The 25,234-nt window shown below is 41.4% G+C and overlaps 1 protein-coding gene across 2 annotated transcripts in view; it reads right to left on the reverse strand.

Moving 5' to 3' along the window:
- Window positions 1-6,593: 6,593 nt before the first annotated feature.
- Window positions 6,594-25,234, reverse strand: part of LOC124184427 (max-interacting protein 1-like) — a 123,294-nt gene continuing 104,653 nt past the window's right edge. For both annotated transcript variants that reach the window (XM_046574116.1, XM_046574115.1), the window contains exons 6-7: window positions 12,263-12,405; window positions 6,594-11,763 (exon numbers count right to left, since the gene is read on the reverse strand). In XM_046574116.1, coding sequence (XP_046430072.1) covers window positions 12,263-12,405 — 143 coding nt within the window. In that variant the 3' untranslated portion in view covers window positions 6,594-11,763. The remainder of the gene's footprint in view (window positions 11,764-12,262; window positions 12,406-25,234) is intronic.

Consider the following 25,234-nt stretch of genomic DNA (forward strand, 5'->3'; position numbering starts at 1 on the left):
GGTTAACCCCTTTGTATTTTTGGCGAAGATTTTCGCGATTTTGAAAAGTGCTGGAATCAAGTCTTCCAGGCACTATTCCGACGTAATTTTGCGAGAGAAATCGATTGGGCGCAGTCCCAATACGCTGCGATCAACGCATCAAAAGTTACAGCCAAAAAACGAGAACCTGTGTTTTCGACATTTTTCAGCAGGTGCTTTTTCCTTCGTAACTTCTCTCCTGTTGATCCCACGCTCTTTTTGCTGTGTTTTCTGAGTTCCAGGTGGTCCAATTGATCGGGAAAGAGTCATACGAATCAATTCTGAGACGAAAAATTTTTTGGTGACAAAAAAAGGAAGGTTAACCCCTTTGTATTTTTGGCGAAAATTTTCGCGATTTTGAAAAGTGCTGGAATCAAGTCTTCCAGGCACTATTCCGACGTAATTTTGCGAGAGAAATCGATTGGGCGCAGTCCCAATACGCTGCGATCAACGCATCAAAAGTTACAGCCAAAAAACGAGAACCTGTGTTTTCGACATTTTTCAACAGGTGCTTTTTCCTTCGTAACTTCTCTCCTGGTGATCCCACGCTCTTTTTGCTGTGTTTTCTGAGTTCCTGGTGGTCCAATTGATCGGGAAAGAGTCATACGAATCAATTCTGAGACGAAAAATTTTTTGGTGAAAAAAAAAGGAAGGTTAACCCCTTTGTATTTTTGGCGAAAATTTTCGCGATTTTGAAAAGTGCTGGAATCAAGTCTTCCAGGCACTATTCCGACGTAATTTTGCGAGAGAAATCGATTGGGCGCAGTCCCAATACGCTGCGATCAACGCATCAAAAGTTACAGCCAAAAAACGAGAACCTGTGTTTTCGACATTTTTCAGCAGGTGCTTTTTCCTTCGTAACTTCTCTCCTGTTGATCCCACGCTCATTTTGCTGTGTTTTCTGAGTTCCAGGTGGTCCAATTGATCGGGAAAGAGTCATACGAATCATTTCTGAGACGAAAAATTTTTTGGTGAAAAAAAAAGGAAGGTTAACCCCTTTGTATTTTTGGCGAAAATTTTCGCGATTTTGAAAAGTGCTGGAATCAAGTCTTTCAGGCACTATTCCGACGTAATTTTGCGAGAGAAATCGATTGGGCGCAGTCCCAATACGCTGCGATCAACGCATCAAAAGTTACAGCCAAAAAACGAGAACCTGTGTTTTTGACATTTTTCATCAGGTGCTTTTTCCTTCGTAACTTCTCTCCTGTTGATCCCACGCTCTTTTTGCTGTGTTTTCTGAGTTCCAGGTGGTCCAATTGATCGGGAAAGAGTCATACGAATCAATTCTGAGACGAAAAATTTTTTGGTGACAAAAAAAGGAAGGTTAACCCCTTTGTATTTTTGGCGAAAATTTTCGCGATTTTGAAAAGTGCTGGAATCAAGTCTTCCAGGCACTATTCCGACGTAATTTTGCGAGAGAAATCGATTGGGCGCAGTCCCAATACGCTGCGATCAACGCATCAAAAGTTACAGCCAAAAAACGAGAACCTGTGTTTTCGACATTTTTCAGCAGGTGCTTTTTCCTTCGTAACTTCTCTCCTGGTGATCCCACGCTCTTCTTGCTGTGTTTTCTGAGTTCCTGGTGGTCCAATTGATCGGGCAAGAGTCATACGAATCAATTCTGAGACGAAAAATTTTTTGGTGAAAAAAAAAGGAAGGTTAACCCCTTTGTATTTTTGGCGAAAATTTTCGCGATTTTGAAAAGTGCTGGAATCAAGTCTTCCAGGCACTATTCCGACGTAATTTTGCGAGAGAAATCGATTGGGCGCAGTCCCAATACGCTGCGATCAACGCATCAAAAGTTACAGCCAAAAAACGAGAACCTGTGTTTTTGACATTTTTCATCAGGTGCTTTTTCCTTCGTAACTTCTCTCCTGTTGATCCCACGCTCTTTTTGCTGTGTTTTCTGAGTTCCAGGTGGTCCAATTGATCGGGAAAGAGTCATACGAATCAATTCTGAGACGAAAAATTTTTTGGTGACAAAAAAAGGAAGGTTAACCCCTTTGTATTTTTGGCGAAAATTTTCGCGATTTTGAAAAGTGCTGGAATCAAGTCTTCCAGGCACTATTCCGACGTAATTTTGCGAGAGAAATCGATTGGGCGCAGTCCCAATACGCTGCGATCAACGCATCAAAAGTTACAGCCAAAAAACGAGAACCTGTGTTTTCGACATTTTTCAGCAGGTGCTTTTTCCTTCGTAACTTCTCTCCTGGTGATCCCACGCTCTTCTTGCTGTGTTTTCTGAGTTCCTGGTGGTCCAATTGATCGGGCAAGAGTCATACGAATCAATTCTGAGACGAAAAATTTTTTGGTGCAAAAAAAAGGAAGGTTAACCCCTTTGTATTTTTGGCGAAAATTTTCGTGATTTTGAAAAGTGCTGGAATCAAGTCTTCCAGGCACTATTCCGACGTAATTTTGCGATAGAAATCGATTGGGCGCAGTCCCAATACGCTGCGATCAACGCATCAAAAGTTACAGCCAAAAAACGAGAACCTGTGTTTTTGACATTTTTCATCAGGTGCTTTTTCCTTCGTAACTTCTCTCCTGTTGATCCCACGCTCTTTTTGCTGTGTTTTCCGAGTTCCAGGTGGTCCAATTGATCGGGAAAGAGTCATACGAATCAATTCTGAGACGAAAAATTTTTTGGTGAAAAAAAAAGGAAGGTTAACCCCTTTGTATTTTTGGCGAAAATTTTCGCGATTTTGAAAAGTGCTGGAATCAAGTCTTCCAGGCACTATTCCGACGTAATTTTGCGAGAGAAATCGATTGGGCGCAGTCCCAATACGCTGCGATCAACGCATCAAAAGTTACAGCCAAAAAACGAGAACCTGTGTTTTCGACATTTTTCAGCAGGTGCTTTTTCCTTCGTAACTTCTCTCCTGGTGATCCCACGCTCTTCTTGCTGTGTTTTCTGAGTTCCTGGTGGTCCAATTGATCGGGCAAGAGTCATACGAATCAATTCTGAGACGAAAAATTTTTTGGTGCAAAAAAAAGGAAGGTTAACCCCTTTGTATTTTTGGCGAAAATTTTCGCGATTTTGAAAAGTGCTGGAATCAAGTCTTCCAGGCACTATTCCGACGTAATTTTGCGAGAGAAATCGATTGGGCGCAGTCCCAATACGCTGCGATCAACGCATCAAAAGTTACAGCCAAAAAACGAGAACCTGTGTTTTTGACATTTTTCATCAGGTGCTTTTTCCTTCGTAACTTCTCTCCTGTTGATCCCACGCTCTTTTTGCTGTGTTTTCTGAGTTCCAGGTGGTCCAATTGATCGGGAAAGAGTCATACGAATCAATTCTGAGACGAAAAATTTTTTGGTGAAAAAAAAAGGAAGGTTAACCCCTTTGTATTTTTGGCGAAAATTTTCGCGATTTCGAAAAGTGCTGGAATAAATTCTTTCTGGCACTATTCCGACGTAATTTTGCCAGAGAAAACGATTAAGCGCAGTCCGAATACGCTGCGAGCAACGAATGAAAAGTAACAGCCGAAAAACGAAGAATTACATTTGTTATTCCTCTCCTGTTGGTCCCACGCTCTATTTGCTGCGTTCACTGAAATCCTTGAGGTTTGAAGAATTTGAAGTAGGAAATATTATCATGTTCCAGAATTATTACTAATTCTTTGAATTTCGAACGGGAATCCGTTTACATTCTTCTGATTCGAAACATTGAATAAAGAATCACGTCTTCATTACGGTAATTAGAATTCACCTGAGAATGAATTTTCCCACTGAAATGATTAAATTTGTATGAATACAATTATTTCAAGTTTTCCCACTGAAAAATAGAAATTAGGAATTTTTTTGAAAAGTTTCATCACGTTACCGTAATTAAAAATTCTTCCTGTTAATCGTCATTGTTAGCCTGAAACTAGAAACTGAGTAGGACACTCTCATGTTGTATGACGTTGCAGGCAGTCAGTTGCCGGCCCAAGTATAGTGGGTGGAGTGAGGCAGCAACTAGGCCCTTGGTCTACTGGGCGCCTGAAGAAACCCGCGAAAATAATCCAAGGCTGCGGAAAACATTCTAATTCGATTGCAAGGTTATGTTATTTGCATAGAGGTATGTATGTACAAAAATACGAATAGGAAAGGAAAGTACGTATTTCTCTGTTTTTTTTTTCAATAATACACAATTTTATTTTTTGTAGAATCGAGAAAATTACTGAGAACAAAACGATGCATTGTGAATAGTTACAATTAATATGTACAATAATAATAATTAATAATAATAATAATAATTTCGATAATAGTAATAATGACGATAATCATGATAGTAATAATAATAATGATAATAATAATAATCATAATAATAATAATAATAATAGTAAACTAATAATAATAATTTTCTTTTTTGTGGTTTCGTTTCTCTATTCTTCTTACCTCATTAGTTAATAATGATTATAATAATATTAATAATATTTCATACAGCCAACTGTATGAATTTTGTCCTTCCTATCAATCGTTAACAGCTGTTGTCGCTTCGACTGATTATCGTTCAATCGAATATCATTCATACATGGTATCCATACATCGAATATTAATTTTATAAATAATTGGTACCTTGGCGTATGTAGTTTTGAATTTGAGGCGTACTCCATATTATTAACACACCTATATTATATGTATAATATAATGTTTTTCGCCATCGCTCATATAATATTACACAATAACGTAATTTTCACCTCTTAAATAGTAGAATTACAATGTTTCATCTTTACAAACGTGGATATTATTATTATCATTATATTTTTCTCTTCAAATTTCATTCGTTTCATTAATTTTAAAAATTTTCATCTTCATTTTCTCGTTTTGTTCAATTTTCACTAAGCATTCTCTACTATTGATTAAATGCTCTTAGTGGCTTAGAAGCCGGTGATGTTAGATTATCTGTACTTCTCATTTTTATCATTTCTGCCTATTATAACGGCCTTTTCCCCCTCACCGTTCTTCGCCATAGTATGGACATTAATTGTTTTACCCCCTACGTGTCCCTGTCACCACTGCCCATATCTTTTCATTATACATACTTACATAGTTTTGTTCCCACGATTTAGATGCATATACGCTGTTCGCTGATTTCAAAGCTTCTATTACGTGGCATGGTTCAACAACAACCGAGCAAAGGACCGCTCTTTACTCTGAAGGAGTATCACCATTTTGCCTGTGACGTTGGGTAAGTGACATGAAATAATAACAGAATCGGTTTTCAAGTAGACTCAAAATTTGCATCGATAGGTTGCTACCGATGTTGCAACAGGATGAAAATTAATCTCCGCGTACCGAGCAACAGCCTTTTTCGGCTGGTACGGATTACTTTCTGGAAAATTATGTTCTGCAATTGCTTTGAAATCTACTTCACCGTAACTCATCCATCGCGATGATAAATAATACCGGGCGACACTGTGAGGGCTGAAACATTTACTCCTGTTATTCATTCTTTCATATTACATCATATTCATTCATTTTACAGTATGTATACGCATATACATTTGCATATACAGTATGTATATATATGCATACACTACTTATCTAACGGAGAAAGCAGCAAATTGTTTCGAAGAGAGTGAAACGTAAACGGTGAAAGACAAGTAATTGTGGTGAATAAATGAAAAACTAGACTGAAAAAAAAAAACAATACCTTACCAAGCGGTGGAAATCATAGTGAGTTTAAGATTATATTATCATTCTTTTTCTTCTTTTTTACATAACTTTCAATTATCGCGTTATTGATTTTTCTTTCATTTTTGTCACAGCTTTATTATAGTGCAATGAGGTCACATTTCAACCGTCGACTACGTTATGTACTTTTATAATCGTCTGTCGTGAAACGGATCAAAGGTTTGCGTGCACGCATATTAATATACTCAAGTTCAAAATTTGATTTAATCAATCGTACACTTGTATAATTCAAGTAATGATATTCTATGTTTTTTCCTAAGTTGCCAATAGAACAATTTATAATCGGATGTTAAGGTTTGCATTGAACAGAAGTAATAAAAAGAATAGATATAATTTTCTTGGAGTTGCGTGTTGCATATTTCGCATAATTGACAATTACATAATATGAGCTGAGACCTTATTACACTTGACACGCGTTACATGTACATCGACCAGCATCAACTAAGATAATGCTTTATTTTTTGTTTTTAGTACAAGTAGTAGTAATGGTGGTAGTTCAGTAATAATAGTATTAGTAATATTAGTAGTAGTAGTAGTATCGGTAGTAGTCGTAGTAGTCGTAGTAGTAGTAATAGTAGTCGTAGTAGTAGTAGTAGTAGTAGTAGTAGTAGTAGTAGTAGCAGTAGTCGTAGTAGTGGTAGTGGTAATAGTAGTAGTGGTAGTAGTAGTAGGAGTAATAGCAATAGTAATAGTTGTAGTATTAGTAGTAGTAGGTTTTTCGTTTTTTTTCCTCATTTTTCCTTTTGTTTAAATTTATTTTTATACTTAGTTTTCATTAATCTGGTTCTGATAATCTAATAGACATCTAAAAATAACACCCATTTTTCATTATTATTATTATTATAATTATTTCATATTTGTATTTCATAGTTTTTTGTGATTTTTTTTGCGTTTTCGTTTCATTAATTTTTTTTGTTTTTTTGTCTCCAGTTTTCTATTTTCTTTTCTATTACCAATGAAATATTACTTAGAATTCCTTAAATATTAAACTGGGCCGCGTTGCTCGTGAAGATCCAGGTGCCAAAACTTGTCTCTACATTACACGTTAAATGGACCGATTATTATCATTTCTTCTGAAATTTTTATTCATTTACTTTTTTGCTTTTCGTTCGTACAATTTTTGCACGTATCCCTACGTCATATCTGTCGTTTCTCGTTGCTGGATTATATCCAATTTGATATCTCTTATAATAATTGTTACATAATATATTTCAACTATTCGATTTTTGTGAATAAATTATCTAGCGTGTTAATCGACAATTGTTTGACACGTCGATCCTTTGCAGTAACCAATGTCGCATACTCTGATTACACCTTATTTATTATACTAACGGCTGGAGTTTGACGTTTCCACTTGTTTTCGTATGTTTGTAAGATTTTTTTTTTTATCTTTTATTATTGTATCGTTATTAATGTTTCTTTTCCTTTCGTTCACCGCACCAAAACTTTGTAGTATCATACGTTTTTGGTGTCGCGTAAATTGTACGGCTGTACCCGCCAATCGTTCGAAAATTGGCTCTGCTCTCTTATACTTTCACGTAATTTTTTGTACCCGTGTACCTACACGTCGTTTAAGCAACTTCCAGAAGAGTTTAATTTTAGTATCACATTTTCGGGGGAGCAGACTGGCCTGAGATCTTTTAAACAATTTCACATTATTCATACCGTGAACAGTGGTTACATACTGGTCACCAAAGAAATTCAACTCTCATTTGAATCCGCGTAATCTTTTTGAGATGCGAGCTACTTCATCGTCTCCCTACCCCTCCGTCCCTATTTCCCTCTCTTTGTCCCCTTGGTGAGCAGTAATTTACTGTAGTTCCATATTCATAGATTATACAAGTATGACATAAATGTGATTCGTTTAACAGTAAATATTTGATTCTTCATCACAGTTACTGCAAGGAAATTACATTACTTTGTACTTAGTCCTGTGATGTAATCTCTTATTTAATTATTAGCATAGGTAGGCATGGCGTGGTCTCTTAAACAAAGACTTTTTATAATACATTTATAATTACATTGATTATAATATGTATAGTACGCCAGGCGAATGCGCTCCCCTAATAGTACACACATCTCTCTCTACTACAGTAATATTGGTATTAATGTGTATTCGAAACAAAATGACATACACCGACGACTGGACCAAAAAACTGATAAGGTGCATCTGTATTATAGGTAATTATTCGTTTAGACATTTATTATTATTTGTTTATTTATTATACTACTTATTATTTTTACTATAGTATTATTATTATTTTCCCTTCCGTCTGTCGTGATTTTATTCGATTATATCATTCATTTCGTGTATTTTTATTCCTTTTTTTTGGATTTTCTTCGTGGCGTTTTTCTATGATTCATTTGTTTAGTTTGGTTATTCCTCCGTTCACTTCTATTTTCCAATTCTATTCTTTTTGTGGATCGCGTGTACGTATGTTGTGTGTTTGTGTCTGTGCCTTTGTGGTAGTATGGTGATGATTTACTTTTCCTTGATTTCATCGTTAATTCACGATAGACTCAACCATGTTACTGTTTTTTCTCATTCGCCTTGACAGTTGCTTCCATACAGAATTTATGGAACCGTATTAACAGACGGGGTATTCTTAAAACGAGCACTTTTATGTATAAGGTATCTGTCCAATCTGCTCTGTATCGCAATAGTATTATTTTCGAATTGTAATTCTTTTATTTCTGTTATGTTTCGCTTGCGATTTTCTTCTTCTCTTTGTGAAATTCAGAATTACATGAGATTCGACAGCCCTAAAAAGACGGCATTAAAAGAAAGCTTATCATTCGTACCATAGACTCCGCGATAAATACGACAAGCTGCACATTGTACATATAAAAATTCCGCGTCCCGATATTACTTGCTGTAACCAATATGACTGCCCTAACAATAGGTTTCTACCATAAACTAATTGTTGATACAATAATTATTTGAATAGGTATAGGAGATATCCCGCGATATTGCAAGTGGATATTTTTTCTCGTAAATTGCACTCGCTTGGCCGTTGAGAGTGGGACTAATTGTAAGAAAAAACGTTGTTCATTTGAAATGTTAATCAAAAAAATAAAGAAACGCGAAAAATTCGCATAGATGATGTGAAATGACCATGGACTCGAATATTTTTTCCTCGACAAACTGTTGCTTGTCAAACTTTGAAAGTCTTCGAAGCCGGAACTTTGGCAGGCTGACAATATATCAATCCGAAATAACTCAACAGTCCGTTACTTACGTAAGAATTGCAAGCAAACATCTGTATTGCACAGATTATTTTTAATTTTTCTTTCTGTTTTTACCGGAATCGTTTTGAAAATGAATTCCTCGGTGGCAGAATTCGTTTTTAAAGCTTTAGTTTGCATGTTACATTATTCGATGCTTTGCTGCATCTGGTTCTGGTTAATTGGATGCATGTATTTAATTTTTCTTGTTTTTCTTTCTTTATTTTTTTTTATTTTTTTTTTTTTTGCAGTTTTTTATTTTGCTAATTTATCCCTCCTCTTCACATTTTTCACATATTCTATGCAATTGATCTCTATAATTCCAAGGCCCTTTATTTTTACTTTTCTCTTACAAAGACGCTTGAAATTTTTAGTTACGAATTTTCGCGATTTCCCTATAAATTCAGAACCAGTTTAAAGTATGAGGAAAAAATCAAGACAAATTTTACGATCGGAAGTTACAACTTGAAGTAAAATGTATGAAATTACGCTGATTAACTGATGTTGAAAAATATTTACGGCAGATACGCGCCGACGAGAGAAAAGCGGAAAAAAAAAGTTGTCGATAAAACCAAATTATGTTTATGTTTTTTACGGTTCATGCTGTATCCGAAAAAAAAAATTAAGGGAGGTAATTTTATTGAAAATATTATACGTTTACAAATCTTGATGTCTGCAGATGAATTGAATACAGAAATTCATCATTGGAATGAGAACGGATTAAGCGTAACTTCTTCAATATCACGAATATTACATGGATATGCTTAGGCGGTAAGTTGATTAGAGTTGTCGTCTCATAATACCGCTAATCGAATATTCATTTCCATTTTGTTAAATCCATTTTGAATCGGGACTGGTGAGATTTGAGTAATCCCGCGGAATAAAAATTAGTTAAAACCATCATAAGTTCAAATTTCATGTGTACCTCCCAGTCTTCCATATTTTTCAATCTAACTCTTCGTTCCTTCAGTCGCATATCTCTTTAGCTTATCGCATGCTAAGGAATATAATTACGCTCTTTTAAATTATATAAACAAAAAGAAGAAATTGTCCGCTGAAATACTTCGTTACATATATAATTTGTAAGTGTATATAATATATGCCTCGATTCGATCAATTTCTAAAATTAATCTTATACGATTATAATCGCTCAATAGAAAAAAAAACCTAAAAATAAAAACAATGTAATAATCTCGCGAATTCGGTAATATATAAATTAGAATAATTATTTTCAATTTTTTACTTTTCTTTGTTTAAAATAAAATACTTCGAGCAAGACTTAGACATTATAAAATTGTTTAACAGTATGAGGTATTCGCAATAATGACGAGAACGATTTTATAATGCGATAATGGCGGTGATAATGATGAATAATTGTGATAGCAAATGTCACAATAATATGAAAATGATATGAATGGAAATAATAATAACAGCGACAATAACATCTCGTTATAATTGTTTCTTGCAAGACTCGTTAATTATTTTCATCAATCTTTTTTTTTTTTTATTGTTAGTACGTAATAGTTTTGTCAACCGACAATTGAAAATGGTGATCAATGGTGACAAAGATGACCAGAAGAAACGAAAATAGGAAGAAAAATTAATAATTCAAGTAATTCCATATTTTATAGTTTTTAAATTCCGACCCTACTCACCAAGTCACATTAGTCATTTAGTCATACTTGTTAACCGTATTTCTTTCTTTCTCTATGGTTCTCTGTCTATCTCTCAAATAATTCGAGCGAGCAATCAATCAATCTCTCATTATCTCCACCTTTCTCTCATTGTGAAACATTTCACCACGTCCATAAAAATGTGTACAATAATTTTACACATTGGCATATCTATTGACAATACTTTACACATTATTTCTGCCAGAGGTTACCAATGCATACATGTTTCTTTCTCTTCTTTTGCGCCAGGATTCGAATTTCTCCAACTCTGTTTTTCCGTTGGGAATAACAAGTGTCTTATTTTTTTCTCATTTTCTCCTTTTCATTCCTATGTTATTTGTAGTTTCAATTTTTGTAATTTAAATATTTTGTTACGTTCTCATCGCAACATGATTCGCTTCTTCTCCTTTCATTCGCAATTCTTTCTTTTTTATTCATCGCCTTCTTCACACTTTGACTTTTCGTCGTCTTCTGATTCTAATTCTGTCTCTCCTTCTTTTTTCCTTCTTCTTCTTTTTAACCATATCCTTAGGCTTATCCTTATGCTTTATCATTATCCTTCTCCTCATTTTTTTCTTCTTTTTCGTTTTACGACTCTCCTTCCCTCGGCCAGATACTTCAATTTCAACTCCAACTTTGCTGTAGCTTGTCCCCTGACAGAGGTCTAACTAACATAAGGTACTGATTCTTGATTCACGTGTCCTATATGAAATGGTGGGCTGCTGAACAGTCGTGATATCGTGATTATTTTGGTGGTGAGATGGGCTCGTTTTGTCACACCTCACGATCCGCATAGTGGGAGCTTTTTTTTTATCGTTTAACCGTCATCTAATTCTTGAAGAAGTTTGGACGTCTTTCTTTCGATTACAACGCGTTTCAGTTTTCCGTTTCAGCGTAATCCAATTCCGTATTTCCAACTTTTCCTGTTTAGCTAGCATTCCTACCGTTGAGAATATGGCATTTATAGATTATCCATTCCTCTTAGCTTCTTAGCCCCTCGGCGTCATATGTTCATCTCATTTACCGTTCAACACGTCTTATAGTATTTCCCTTTCTTCGAATTCGCGGCTCCCTCGTGCAATGTACATTTTATAAACTTCCCATTCGTTCAATGCGGTTCTTTTTCAAAAGCTCCCTTCCTATGCCCGCCACCTCCGAAAATCTTTATCTGCAATGCCAGAACAAATACATTTACTACGGTTAAAATATCGAAAAATCCAATGCTAGTATTAACGCTATCAAGTCCGACGTGACTTGAAATACTGTTAAATTTATTCAAGTGAATGAAATAGAGAAATTTGGAAACAGATTCTTTCCTGCAAACTGTATACAGCACATATTTTGTCAAACACGATCCAGAAAAAATCTAAAGAGAATCGACAACCCTGGAAAAAGTTTCCTCCAATGGCTTTCAATATATTGCAATAAAAACAATGAAATATCTTGTTCTTTACGAATCGATCCCCTGCGCTTCCCGGCTGCATGCGTGGTTTGATTTTCTAGAGGGAGGGTGATTCACCTGTGATACAGGAAGCCACGCGTCGACCCAGGAAACGGAGTTACAGAAGCGATAGGAAATTGCAAAGGGGCAAACTGTGTAGTACAGTAGCCCCTTTTAAGGGGCCCCATTACTGCAGAAGGTGGCAACGTGCTTCGGGAAAACTTACCTAGAGATTGTCCATCATTTCAGAGAGGGTCAGCCTCGAGGTTGACATGGCGACGCCGCTGTCGCTGCTGCTCTGGACGCTGCTGTGGTCATCTGTGTCCGATTGGTTGCTCGTGTAGCCGATCACGTCGACCTCAACCTCGTCTGAAACATAAAGAATATCAAACGTCGGATGGTTGGCATTCGGTACTTTCGAATCAGGCAAGAGTCCGCAGTAACTGAATGCAACGCCGTTTAACCAGAGCGAATTCTCTCGGAACTTATATCCCTGAAATTGTTTTTCTATTTTTATTTCTTCTCAGGAATCGTAGTTACCAGGCTACTGAAATTCCCCAAGATTATTCAACGAGAGCGGTAAGCGCGTCAATTTTTTACGAATGTGTAGACAGAGGTTTGGCAAAGCGTGCCGAAGACAAGTAAACAAGCTCAAGCGTAACAATTTTGCGGGAAAGAGATAGGCGAGTGTCCTAGAATTTTATGCATAGTCGATACAAACGATCGCTACTGCAGGTCTATCCCCATTCCTCTGGGACTCCCCTGCGCTACAGTTTTACGTAGGTTTCATAGCAGTTGACATAAATATGCGAGCCGAGTGCATAACAATACACACACGGCACAAGTTGCGAGGAGAAGAAGCTGTAACTGAGGTGAAGCAGGACTGGCTGCGAAATGAGAAGAGCTTGCGGACGCGTTGCCTGCACCACGCAGAAACCTTCTCGGAGAATGGCACATGCGGAAATGCGCGGAAATATAAGGAACTGCATCAGCTTTCTCCGTGGTTGGCCGGAAATTGCTTTCGAGAAGAGGACACTGCGCGCCTTGAGCTTCCCTCCCTCAATCTCCAGGACAAAATCAGATTTATATTTGCGTATGGGAGACGAACGGAGAAGAGGGGATATTTTCGGGAGTGTATTTCCGGCCGAAATTTCTTACCCCTATAAATCTACGCTCTCTCTTTCGCTTCGTCTATGTCTCTGCCGTTTCTGTCGTTTTCTTCCCCCTTATTTTTCGCGTAGGTATATAACTTATCGGGAAAATTTCACCCCCGGAAATATACTATACCGCGACAGTTTATTATCTTATTTTTGCCGATTGTTCCACGTCTAAGGCGTCGACACAAACTTTCCTCGGCGTCTCTTCGTTACCATCGACGATTCTCGCGGTGTGCTTTCGTCGTTCCTTCCACTCGCCTTTTCGCATGCATAAATTATATCGGAAAGAATTTCATCACGATGGCGAAATAGAGTATTTCATCGTTCCTACATAACAAGCCCCGTATTTTTTCTTTCCCATTTCAGCTTCTTTTACGATCCTTGTATCTTCAATTTGTCTTTATTACGGAAAAACGTCAAGTTCTCTGCGTATCGGGATAGATCGGGAAAATCATAAATCAGCGCGGATCATTTTCTATCAAACGTGAAGCCATCTCCCGAAAAATCGCACTCGTTCAATGATGGGCAAAATTCACTCCGCGTTACAATATAATAAATACCGCGATTACAATTACGAATACACCGATGTGTATGTATGCAATAATGTAATATCTTTTGCGGAAAGCGGTCAGGTATCAAGACCTTTCGGCATGCACCCCGTGCAAATATGCTGTCGTTCGCTGCAACGGACGTAATAATGTTGCGAGAAACCCATGTAAAAGACTCTGGTGCTAATAGCGTGCGACAGAGAAAAGGTGAATTGATTTTTTCATCTTTTGTATGCGAAACTTGACTTACGTCATAAGATTTCCTTTGCTATTGACAAAACCCGGTACTTTAAAGGCTTTTAGGATTATTATTTATGAATAAAATTAGTTTTTATGCATGTATATGTATATACATATACCTTATATCACTGAATTTTCCACTTGACGTTTTCTATTTGCTGGCTTTTTATGAAAAGCATACCATACATGAAAGGTACGTCGAGTTTCCCGTTAATTAATCAACTTCTGGTTCAGCGGGGCGTAGGATCGGGGGATTTGAGGCTCACAATTCTTCAGGTTGAAGGAGTGGTCGTGGTGCTCGTGGGGTTTTTTTTTCTTTCTCTTTTTCCTTTTTTAATCTCGAGGAGAAGGAAAAGAAAGTCCTGCAACGATAGAGTGGACCCAAGATTCCATCTTTCTTTAAAGGTTGTATGCGAATTCACATGTATAAATACGTGTGTATAAATACACGGGGGAAGGAAGGAGAGAGACTGAGAGACTTCACAGCAGAGGTTTTATACTTGCGTAACAATCTTCTCCTCTCTCCTTTCTTTCTCGTCGACGGACCTTTTCAACCGCTGCGCCCGCGCCGCCAATTCTCAACGCGGTTCAGTTGTTTGTTCGTTTTAACAAGTTCCCGCCAATGGATTACGCAAATTTTGTAATTATGTAAACTTGGTAGCTACCGCGAACCGGGAAAGTTGCGGCATTACGTCCTATATGGCTGTACCTACAAGACAGACGAGATATTTCATGCATTTTTTCCTCATTCTTCAAGCTACAGAGCAGGGACCTGAGCTTTACTTACAAAACGACGATTGTCGCCGAACTTCAAAAAAAAATATACAGAAGCAAAAGCCTCGTGATTTTTCGTCCATCGAGTCATGAACACGTTGCAACATACTCGCATATATATGACGACGATTATGATGATTAGATAAATGCTGAGAAAGAGGCGAGCTGAAATTGTCCGTCCGCAAGCGCGTCGAGCGTCGTGGAGAATTCACAACGCGTGGGTAAGAGCATCGCTTGAGCAGGGATATGCTATACCAACAGTTACTACGTTAGTCGCGGAATGAAACAAATAGGTAACTGTGTCACGGGCTAAAAATAATAAAATTTCTGTACACGTTAAAAATATTCTGGCATCGACTGTGGCTGCTACCGCTGCTGCTGCTGCTGCTGCAGGGCTGGCAACGATCGTCAAAACGTGACAGCTTTTACTGTACGAAAATTAAGGCCAAACCGATCCGTACTTAAGAGAAACTTCGATTCTGTAATACGGACGCAACGTAACCTTTATGTCTGCTCGTGTTCGATAAGAAGTTCATTCGCGAATAAAAGAGTGTACGATTGAATAAAACGGGATATAAGAATTGGGGAGTGATGTAAATGCAAAAATGAAATTAAAGTCGATATGTACCGAGGTCTGAACTGTACATCGCGGAGACTTAGAAAGCGTAAGTTAGCTTGAAGTAATGATCGGGCACTAAAGAGTGCGCCAATAACGCTCAACGCACATTTTCACCAACCCTCAAGTTCTGACTATCTCAAAGTTTGAGCGTAAAACGTCGCCGTTCCCGCAGCAGTTAGAAGCCCGGGGGTCGAGATTTCGCAACTTAATCATCACGTCGGAAAATAATTATCCTCTCATCCGGGGTAACTGAGCTAACTTTGAACGGTTGCCTTCCCCTGATCTTTTGCTTTGGATCGAAGTCAGGGGTCACGACGCGAATGCTTTTGAGGTAAGGTAAATCCGCCAGCGTGCCTTGCATGCAAATATATCCCAGCGAATCTTAAACGCACGTCGATCCGCGAAGAAGCAAGATTACATAGCGTTTCGTACGAGCCAAAATCACCCGGCCTCGAGTCGCATACCCGCGAATTATTCTCACGGAGGCGTATTTACGATCTCTGCATAGTATTATAATGGCGGGGTACGTATAGGTAGGTACGCCGCGCTTGGCGATCGGCTAGACGCGCGAAATTGTTCTCTCAGCATGACCGGTCGAAACTGCGGCTGCTTGTACCAGCATTCGTCAATGTCTCCGACTCTGCGCGATTTTCCTCTAATTGCGCAAACCCGTAGTTTGTTTCAGTGCGCTACGCTGACTGCGGAGTGCAAGCTTAAATTACTCGACCTCGCGAAATGTCTATCAACTTCATCGGACGTCAGCGGTTCTCCGATAGGTAGAACTTGGAATTCCTTTCTGTATTTCAATTTCGTTACCGCAAATTCGAACGTCAACGGTAGGAATGGATGTGAAAGTCTGCGGAACGTGGACGACGCTCGAAATGTCGAGCGGTCGGAGTGATCAAAGTATCTTGAAGTACTTCGGGAAAAAGAAAACAATCCCGTGAATTTTATAAAAAAAGATTTTAATCGCGTAACGCATGGCACAGTAACGTTCCATTAATGGATTCTTAGTGGCTTACTATTTTACTGCAATCAAAACTGGCGCAAGTTTTCTTTCTGTGGAAATTTTATGCATCTACGATCAACGTATCGTTCGTTTTTCCTGTTACAGGGGTCCGCTAGTCGTTGGCACATAGAATTTTCTCAGAAAGATGACTCGTTCCAGTTTTGATTGAAAAAAAAAATATTGAGCCACTGGAAACCTATTAATGCACATCACTGTACATAGGTTACATAAAGACGAACATTTACCGGCTGGTAATTACATGAACAATAGTTCAGACTCTCTCTATACGGTGTATGTTTGTTTATTTAGAGCGTCAGTTGCTTTAATGGGGCGTGAGAGATCTCGTATAGGAATCCTGCCGGGTTTCGGAAAATGATACGCGACGTATGCATTTAGAGCGAGCATAGTGAAGTTGGGCTGTAGCAAACGGGTCGGCGACTCGAGGCATCACGGGTAGTCGGTTTCCGTTCTCCGTTCTCTCAGAGTTTGTTGACACTGATGAAATTACGAAGGAGGCGAATCCTGTCGTTAGGTCATCCGACCTTCTACCGAGAGGTAAGAATCGATTCATCCTGAGCCTGGGTTCTCCAGCACCACAACTCGTTTCGGTTCCGTTCCATTCGTTCGCTACCCTCTGCCGAGAACTCGACGCTATATACCCTCAGTCAGCCTCCTCGCGGGAGTTTGGTAATTAACGACCATCGATCATGAACTTGACCCAGAAGAAAGTTTCGAAGCGTCAGCGAGTGTCTCCCTCCTTCTCTCGGGCTTATTGTTAGCAAACTGCCGAGAAGGAGAAAGAAAACGCGAACAACCGTGGCGGGATGCCGCGCAAGAACGCGTCACGATCAGCAAAGTTCAAGGTATGTGAAAATCGATCCATCCGTACGCGGACACGAAGCAAACGAATGAATATCTTATAAGCCGACAGGTGTGAGGTGGTTCTCGGGCCAAGACACGGTTGACGAAACCCTCTTCAAAATTAATAACGTTCAACGTAAAATGACCTGCGTCACTATCACCGCGGTGTTCGCTTTGACGTGGAACAAACAACGGCGCTCGCTAAACCCAGAGGATGAATAAATAGACGGATAAATGGCGAAGCTATTCTTATACCGAAAGTGACGATATGAGGAGAACGGGAGGGAAGGTGGCAGAGGGGAGAGGGGAAGTGGCGCTGAAACGAGAAGAACCATACGCGTTTGAGATGATCTCCAATCGACGCTTTCGTCGCTCATCCACTTTACGCTCTCGTCGAAGCTGCTGCCAGTTTAATCCAAGAAATACCTTGTAGCCGGTGGGTCGGTGTCGTGATTCAACCAGATATTGCACAAGTTTTATGTCAACGAGGTACCCTCGCATTAATCAACCTTCTCCCTTCCCCCTTCCCCACTCCCCGAGTTAGTGCATTCTATCACAGCGCGGCCGTTCGAGTTTATTTGCGAACGACAGTTTGTTTTCGTATCCCGGGATAATTGCTGTCACGTTGGTATACCTACCACTCGCTGCTGCACCTTGGCTTGGGAATGGAGGTGAGGCTTGCCTCGCCTCGACTCGCTTAACTCCCTGTTCTAGCCCGCAAGCAAAGGAGAAGATTGATAGTTTCACTCCAGCTCGAACAATAAAAACTAAATCCTTCGCAAACGGCTCAGTGCACAAGCCCGAGTAGAGGAAGAAGATGCGGAACATGGAGAGATGCGAAGGAGGTGGGGTCGGAAGAAGACATCTGCAGTATCTAGCCACAATAAGCGCAATGATTGTGCCAAGGTGAAAAGGCAGGTTGGAAAGTACCCACGCACACAGCTTATACGAGTTATCGTCCCGCCGTTCGAACAGCAAGCTCACATACACGCAGAGAGATGTATAGGGAAATAGTAGTGGGGTCGTCGCAAGTATTAACCCTCTTCCTCTTTCTCTTCCTCTTCCTCTTCCTCTTCCTTCCGCCATACTCGGCGAGTATTTAGGCGTAAAGCGACACAGGGTCGCGAGGGCGTGTGTAATTTAAATCAAATGCGGCCTCGTTTACATGCAAATTTAGGTTTGGGGTCGCGGGCTGGTCTCGTCGTTCAGAATTGGCTGCCCGCCCGGCTGGTAACAATAATTAAGTATCAGTAAGAGATAAAGGGCTTAACGGCGACGTTTTTCAGACCACGCTACCCCCCCCCCCCCCCCCCCCCCCTCCTGTTTAACTTCCTTTGTTTACTCCTCCATGTCAGACATCGTTCCCTCGGCGTCGCCGCGTCGGCTCTGCATCGCTTCATCTCCTTCCGTCCTTCCTCCCGACGCGGACGCTTCTGACCGAACGAAAAAAGGAAGAAAGGAAGGAAGGGAGGAGGAAGCCCGGAGGGCGACACCTGCCGATCCTAATCGTTGTTTATCTTCTCTTTAAGCGGTGTGGGTTTCTGTCGTGAAAACGTATGCGGTCGTTTTACGGTTGGTGAAAACGGGGCGCCCCTGACTCGTCGGCCAAGCAAACCGTTGAGAGGCGAGGGAAGGGTCAGCTCCGGACTGGCGCCGGGCCAATCGCAAGAATAACTCGCCGAGGAGAGCGTACCTATTGCGATATACTGGCTCTCGTCGGTACCTAAGTATTTACGCCATAGCGAGTGAGAAGATCCCGTAAAGATTCGCGGGGCTGCACCCTCCGTGCCTTTAGTTTTTACGTCTTTTAGTTGTGTTTCTTTTTTCTTCTACTTTTTCCTCTTGCACCTTGCGTGTCGGGGAAAGAGATGGAGAGAGGAGGAGAAAGAGCGGTGAGAAATTCGCGTGACTATAACCCAAAAGCAATGCGTCAGGAAAGTTACACCTGAACAAGAACGAAGCAGCGAGGAGAATGGAAGATGGAGCGCAGCATATTTCACGTTGTTAAGTCGAGAGAGAGAGAGAGCGAGATTGGTGGCGTTAGTTTCCCATGGCATAACACGAGAAGCTCGCAACTGGGTACTACCTACCTCTGCACCGCCACTGCTGAATAATTATTCACGTGATGCGCTAAAAGGTAATCTGGGTGATCGCGATTAGCTTGATGAACGACTTGAACGTCGGCGAGAGAGAGAGAGAGACAGTAGACCGCAGAAGCGCCCAGAGACTGCGGCTACACTCCAAGGCAACGTCTAACTTTAGTTGTGGCTAATACCTGCGTATATCTATCTAACCAAGTGTCATCATCCACCTGTGCACAAGTTTTAATCCTCGATTAGGTCGGAAATCGTCAAATTCCTCTTCACTTTTGCACTCCTGATACCACATCGTTGCTGTAGGCAAAACAGTGGAGGCAATTTCTCAAAAGAAGATATCACGAGTTCTACCGCGGCTCCGAAACGACAATTATACAGGCTGAGCTCGTTGAATCTCGTCGTCGTACTGTCATACCTCGGTAGAGGAAACACTTCCGGACTTTGTCGAGTGTTTGTTATAAGGGTTATACGTAGGCAACACCAGTCCGTGACCGCCATCTGCAAACATCTTAGAGGGCGGGCAGGATGAGTGGAAAGTTTGTTGTTTAGGCTGAGGGATATTAGCTGCACAGTTTGCAGCGGGACACCTAGAGAGCGGGAGGACCGGTGTTCCAGTTTTAATTAATCCATGGTGATAAATGTTAAGCCACTGTAGCCAAGTTTGAAGATGCGAGCAATTCGCCAAGGGAGCAGAAGGAGACGGCAGCGGTAAACTAAGGGGGGAACCTCCGACTCTCGCTCGAGAGCTCCTTCCTCGACTCCATCGCACCCAACACCATCACCGACTAGCTGTGCCTCCTCTAGACAACAGATGCTGTTCGGATTATTACCAGCTTATCTCGGAGTGCGTGTCTCGCCCCCTCACCGCATGCACCAAACTCCGTGTTAACCGGATCTAGGGAACCTCCGATCTTTCCGACGTTTTGCCTTCAAATGATTCTCCATTTTACCGAAAATACGAAGCTCATCGGCCAGCTTAGTTCGATGAGAGGGTTTTTACCGTTGAGTTGCGTGTATATTACACGCGTAGGTATATACACGAATAAGCTATATGGTAGGAACGAATCACTCACTGATCGTGAACAAACATACGAGTTTTAGATCGCATCCTGTCAAATTGATCGCTGTGGTTTTATACGGCGGTTCTTGAGAACCGCAGAAGCCCTGGGATTAGGAGAAGTACCTTCCGCTTAGTCCTTCCCTCGCCGCGCTGCAACGGCCCTCCGTTACGACCAGAAGTTAATAACCCAGTGCAAGACCAAAATTAAACTACTCGGACCCGGAGGTCTCGTAAAACTCGAAACTCTATCTAACCGGATGTGCAGCGTTCCCGAAGCAAATTGCCTCGGCGATGTACATATATGTTATATTTGAACGCGCGGACGCACAACAACCGCCCGCTGCCTTTTCCCTTTTCCCTTTTCGCCAATTAAAGAGGACGGCCGACTCAAAGTTGCATAAAACACCTTATTCTTTCCCCGAGTGTCTATCTTTCGGCGTTGAAATCCCCTACAGAAATTCTGGCCACGTTATCATCGAATCTGAATCAGTCCTGCCCTCCGGGTTACGGTTTGCTTAGGTTCGCCGGGTCCGCGGAAACTCGACCCCACACCAGCCTTTTCCGTCTCTCTCTTTCGAAATTTTGGGAAAGGCATGTCTGGGGTTTCGTCGCGTTGTTGCTCGGCGTTCGCGGGGTCACGCGACCCTCCTGGTGGCCTGCCTGCATGCGGGGTGAGCAGATTTATAGCGCGTGACCCGGGAAGCGAGCTGCCCCTCCTAAATCATCCTCGGTCCGCCCTGCTCGGCCAGAACGATGCGAGTTGTTTTTGATTTTATTTTTCTCCTTGTTTTTGCTTCTTGCGAGTCGAAGGAAGGAAGCCACGGGCGAACGCGATTGAAGAAGCCGTCTATGATCGACCGAATACGTACACTCTGTATATATTGAGGAACATATAGTTGAGAATTCTTTTTGGCTGGAAAAAATACCTCGAGTAAACTTCCGCTGACCGTTTTGTTATCCTCCGGCCGCACTTGCGCGCTCTTATTTAAAGTCTATGCGTATGTGTCGCGGATCGCAGAGTGTATCTCTGTCTGTATCCGTATGTACATACATACACCCCTATCTGCCAGCTATATCTTTATTTATCTGAGGGGGATGCAACGTAGGTATCGATGAGAGATGGGGCGGAGTGTTTTCCGCGGGACAGACGGTGGCCCTTTATCGAGTGATCGCTCCCTGCCCAGCTCCCGGAATTCGAGGCTTACGCGTCGATCCGGCGAAAGTAGGCTGTTGGGGGCCGAAGGTGTTTTCCGAGTATGTGGGAGGGCTGCCGAAGGGATCGGGAAAGAAGATGTCCAACTTTTCCCTTCCCCGTTTTATCTTTCACAGCTCTCTCTGTTTAGTACGCTTGTACTTCCATGTCGCGCATTTCGTCTTTTTGTCAACCTTGTAGGTGGATCAATTTTTCGGCGGGAAGAAGAGGGGACGACGTTCATTTTTGAGAAGGGATAAAGCTGACTTTGCCTTATCCGTATTTTGTATTCCTCCATGTACCTCGGAACCACTGAAAACTAATTCAATACGTCAAAGGTTGTTTTAAAAGGCATCCCATATCCCTGACAATATCGATCATCCGGTACCTGCTATGCGCGGACCGGCGTGAATTTCATCGCGCGAAGAAAGTGACGCGTCGAGAAATTTACGAGATAAAGGTTTTTTTTGCAGCTTTTGCTGTTCAATTAGTACTTCAGCAATTTCGATTTATACTAAAAGCACCGTTCGATACAGCTTTTAGCATTTTTTCGTATATCGTGTACAACGAGGGCAGCGATTACTGACAACCTTGAAGCAAGTGCCATCTATGATGCTGCAATAAATAAAAAAAAAAAAACAACGAATAAAAAGTAGCCGATGACTCGATAAAGTGGTATCATTTTTATTTTGCCTCGGCTACGTCCGTTTGCATTATTCCTGGAAGAACGGTCTTCCGCGCACCGAGAGATCTTATTCAGTTTTCTCCTCGTCTAAAAGAAAAACCGTTTGATCGATTTCGTACGATCACTCGAAGTATCCGGTAACTGATTGCGCGCCAGCAAGTCTCTTCGGTTCTTTCGCCAGCCGACGCCAAGCCGTGACAGAGTGAGAAACAAAAAAAAAACACAAAACCAAACAAACAAAACGCGAAGAAAAGAAAAACATAGTCAAAATGGCGATCGAAGGAGCGGTCGGCGATCTCCTCCCGTTAGGTATAATAAATTACAACGATATGTTTCAGCGTCGTTCTGGGTCGCGGGTGCAGAGGAGGGTCGGGTGAAGTACCTCCTAATGATTCTCCATGCGAAGAGGGATGCCGTCCCGGGGAACGGAGAGACAAGAGGAGACTACGACGACGACAACGGCGACGACACATTTCCCGTCTCTGCAGCTAGACAAATAGTCAAATCCTTAGGTGGTTTTTATCCGACGACATAGCAGCCGCGGACGAGGAACGGAGGGTCGGGCGTCGCGACGCCTGGAAGTCTCTTCTCTGCAGCACGCCGTTGCTGCTGCTGCTGCTGCTGCTGCTGCTTCCTCCGCGTTCTTTTTTTTTTTTCTTTTTTCACATGTATGTATATATACATATATATATATATAAACTTTTTATCTCGGGCGAACGAGTCGACGTCGCTTCGCTCGAATACACCATCCTCGAGGTTACGTCTCAACGACATTGAAGCGCGGGGATCCATCCCCCTTCGTCGCGGCACCCTCTACTATTCTACACCATCTTCGGCGTACGGATGAAATTCGAACGGCAGTCTCGTCGACTCGACGCTACAGCCCAGAGCGAAGTTGGTTAGAGCGTCAAGAAAAACGTCAACAGCTTGGGCCGAGTTGCGTGACGTTCGAAAAGAAAACAATCGCCCCGTATACTTATCCTTCGAAGATGTCGGAAAGGGTGCGATGAGCGATGGCCGATTTCAACCTGGGAGAAGAACATCTCGGAAAATTCGTATCCCTGTCACGGAAGGGCCAGTACCTACAGTTTCTTTTCCCTTATTTTCTCCAACCCAGGTACGAAATTGTAAAAGTCGAAAGGATTGGATTAGGTTGTTTCCGGCGGGTGATTCAAGTTTTCCGATATCTCTCACGTCGGGTGAGGTTAATTCCTAGTCCTCAATTCCTCAACTATGCTCGCCTTACGTAACGCGTGCAAAAATCCCGGACTGTTGTATTACCAAGGAAATAATTGATGCGACAACGCATCGCAGTTTTCATTAAACCGGACGATGTCGCGGAGTATGACGTCAGTCTCCCTCCGGCTTTCCCTCTCCGACTTCCACTCATTCACCCTCACCCTCGTCCCTTCATCCTCTAGCAAGAAATCGACTGCTGAGAAAGAACACGAGCTGCATGAGCAGAAGGAAGAGAAGGGAGCGCGCGGATGGGTAGGGGTGCTATTCAAAGAAGAAAATAAGAGAGAGAGAAAAAATGAAACGGAACAACGCAACGAGTCATACGGGTAAGGAAACGGAATGCACGCGAGGAACGGTGCGCGCGGCCCGGCAACAAAATTTTTACATATATTATATGCATGTACACGTGCACAGCGCACACAGTCCTGACGTTGTATGTACATACGCAAAGATGTTGCGACGAGTACGAAACACGCGTGCATACACGCGCGCGCGCCAGCGAATGCACGACGAATGCGGTACACCTTGTACGTATATTGCATGGACGATATACGCACGTACAAAGATATATATGTATGTATATGTGTATGTATATATATTGGTAAGTGGGGACTAGTTGAGTGTACAGTAGCCATGACACCCAGGCGGAGGGGTATTTTTCCATAATCAATAACACGCCTCTATTCTCGTCACACCGAGCGAGCTCTGCCCTCGCCACCTCCGCCTTCTCCTCCTTCCTCACTGTCCAGGTAACAGTGATTCTCAACCGCGAAGGGTGACGGTTATCCACTATCCTTTGGAGGGATTTTGTTATTTTCTTTCAATTTTCAATCAGTTGTACGGTATGACAGAGGAGCGATACTACAAATTCGTTTCTACAAGTGGCGATCCTGGAACTACGTTTTTCCCGATTCGTTTCGAAAGGTTAGTTTCTACAAGTGTCGGTCAGATAATTTAAATTAAATTTAAATAGATTAATTTAAATCAAATTGTACGAAACTGACGATTGAATGTATGAGAAACGAACTTGTAGGACTGCCACTTGTAGAAACGGACCTTTCGAGGCGAACTTGAAGAACTGATCCTTGTAGAAACGATACTCTCTCTATATTATAATTTCTGTATGTATATTACACGCATCCTTATCTACCGATGAAAATTGTCACTGTTCGGAGAAAAGATCAGCTAACTTTCAGCTGCTGCCTTCCACGTGTTCCACATTCGGCACAGTATTAAAAATGACGTTTCCCATTTACTGTACTAGCCTTTGCGTCTCCCGCGTGAACCAATACACCCAAGATTTTTAGTTTATTTTCATCCCACCAAACTTCGCACCGATCATATCGACTACTATTGTGACGAACGGTTTCGTTAACATTATCAGAATCGGCTCGGCTCAAGGGACGCTTCGCACCACTTGTTACTGACGGTGACGTAACAATCATGCTCGAGACGTGGTTTGGCAATAGTCAGACACAAAATTCGAGTGCTTCCGGCCGCCATATCGACCACTTCAAACGTCACCGATCACTCAATTTTGCATGTGCTCATAAAAAACGATACGAACGAACACGTTAAATTTTGTCACCAATAAACTAACTGCCGGTTGTTACAAGGACGGGATAAAAAGTAAAAATAAAAGGACAAAATGTAACTAACTGCAAACGACAGGTTGTAAAATCATCAAGTGAATAAAGTAAATTCAATTTTTCCAAAGG

Source organism: Neodiprion fabricii, chromosome 6, assembly GCF_021155785.1.
Source record: "Neodiprion fabricii isolate iyNeoFabr1 chromosome 6, iyNeoFabr1.1, whole genome shotgun sequence".
NCBI classification, from domain to species: domain Eukaryota; kingdom Metazoa; phylum Arthropoda; class Insecta; order Hymenoptera; family Diprionidae; genus Neodiprion; species Neodiprion fabricii.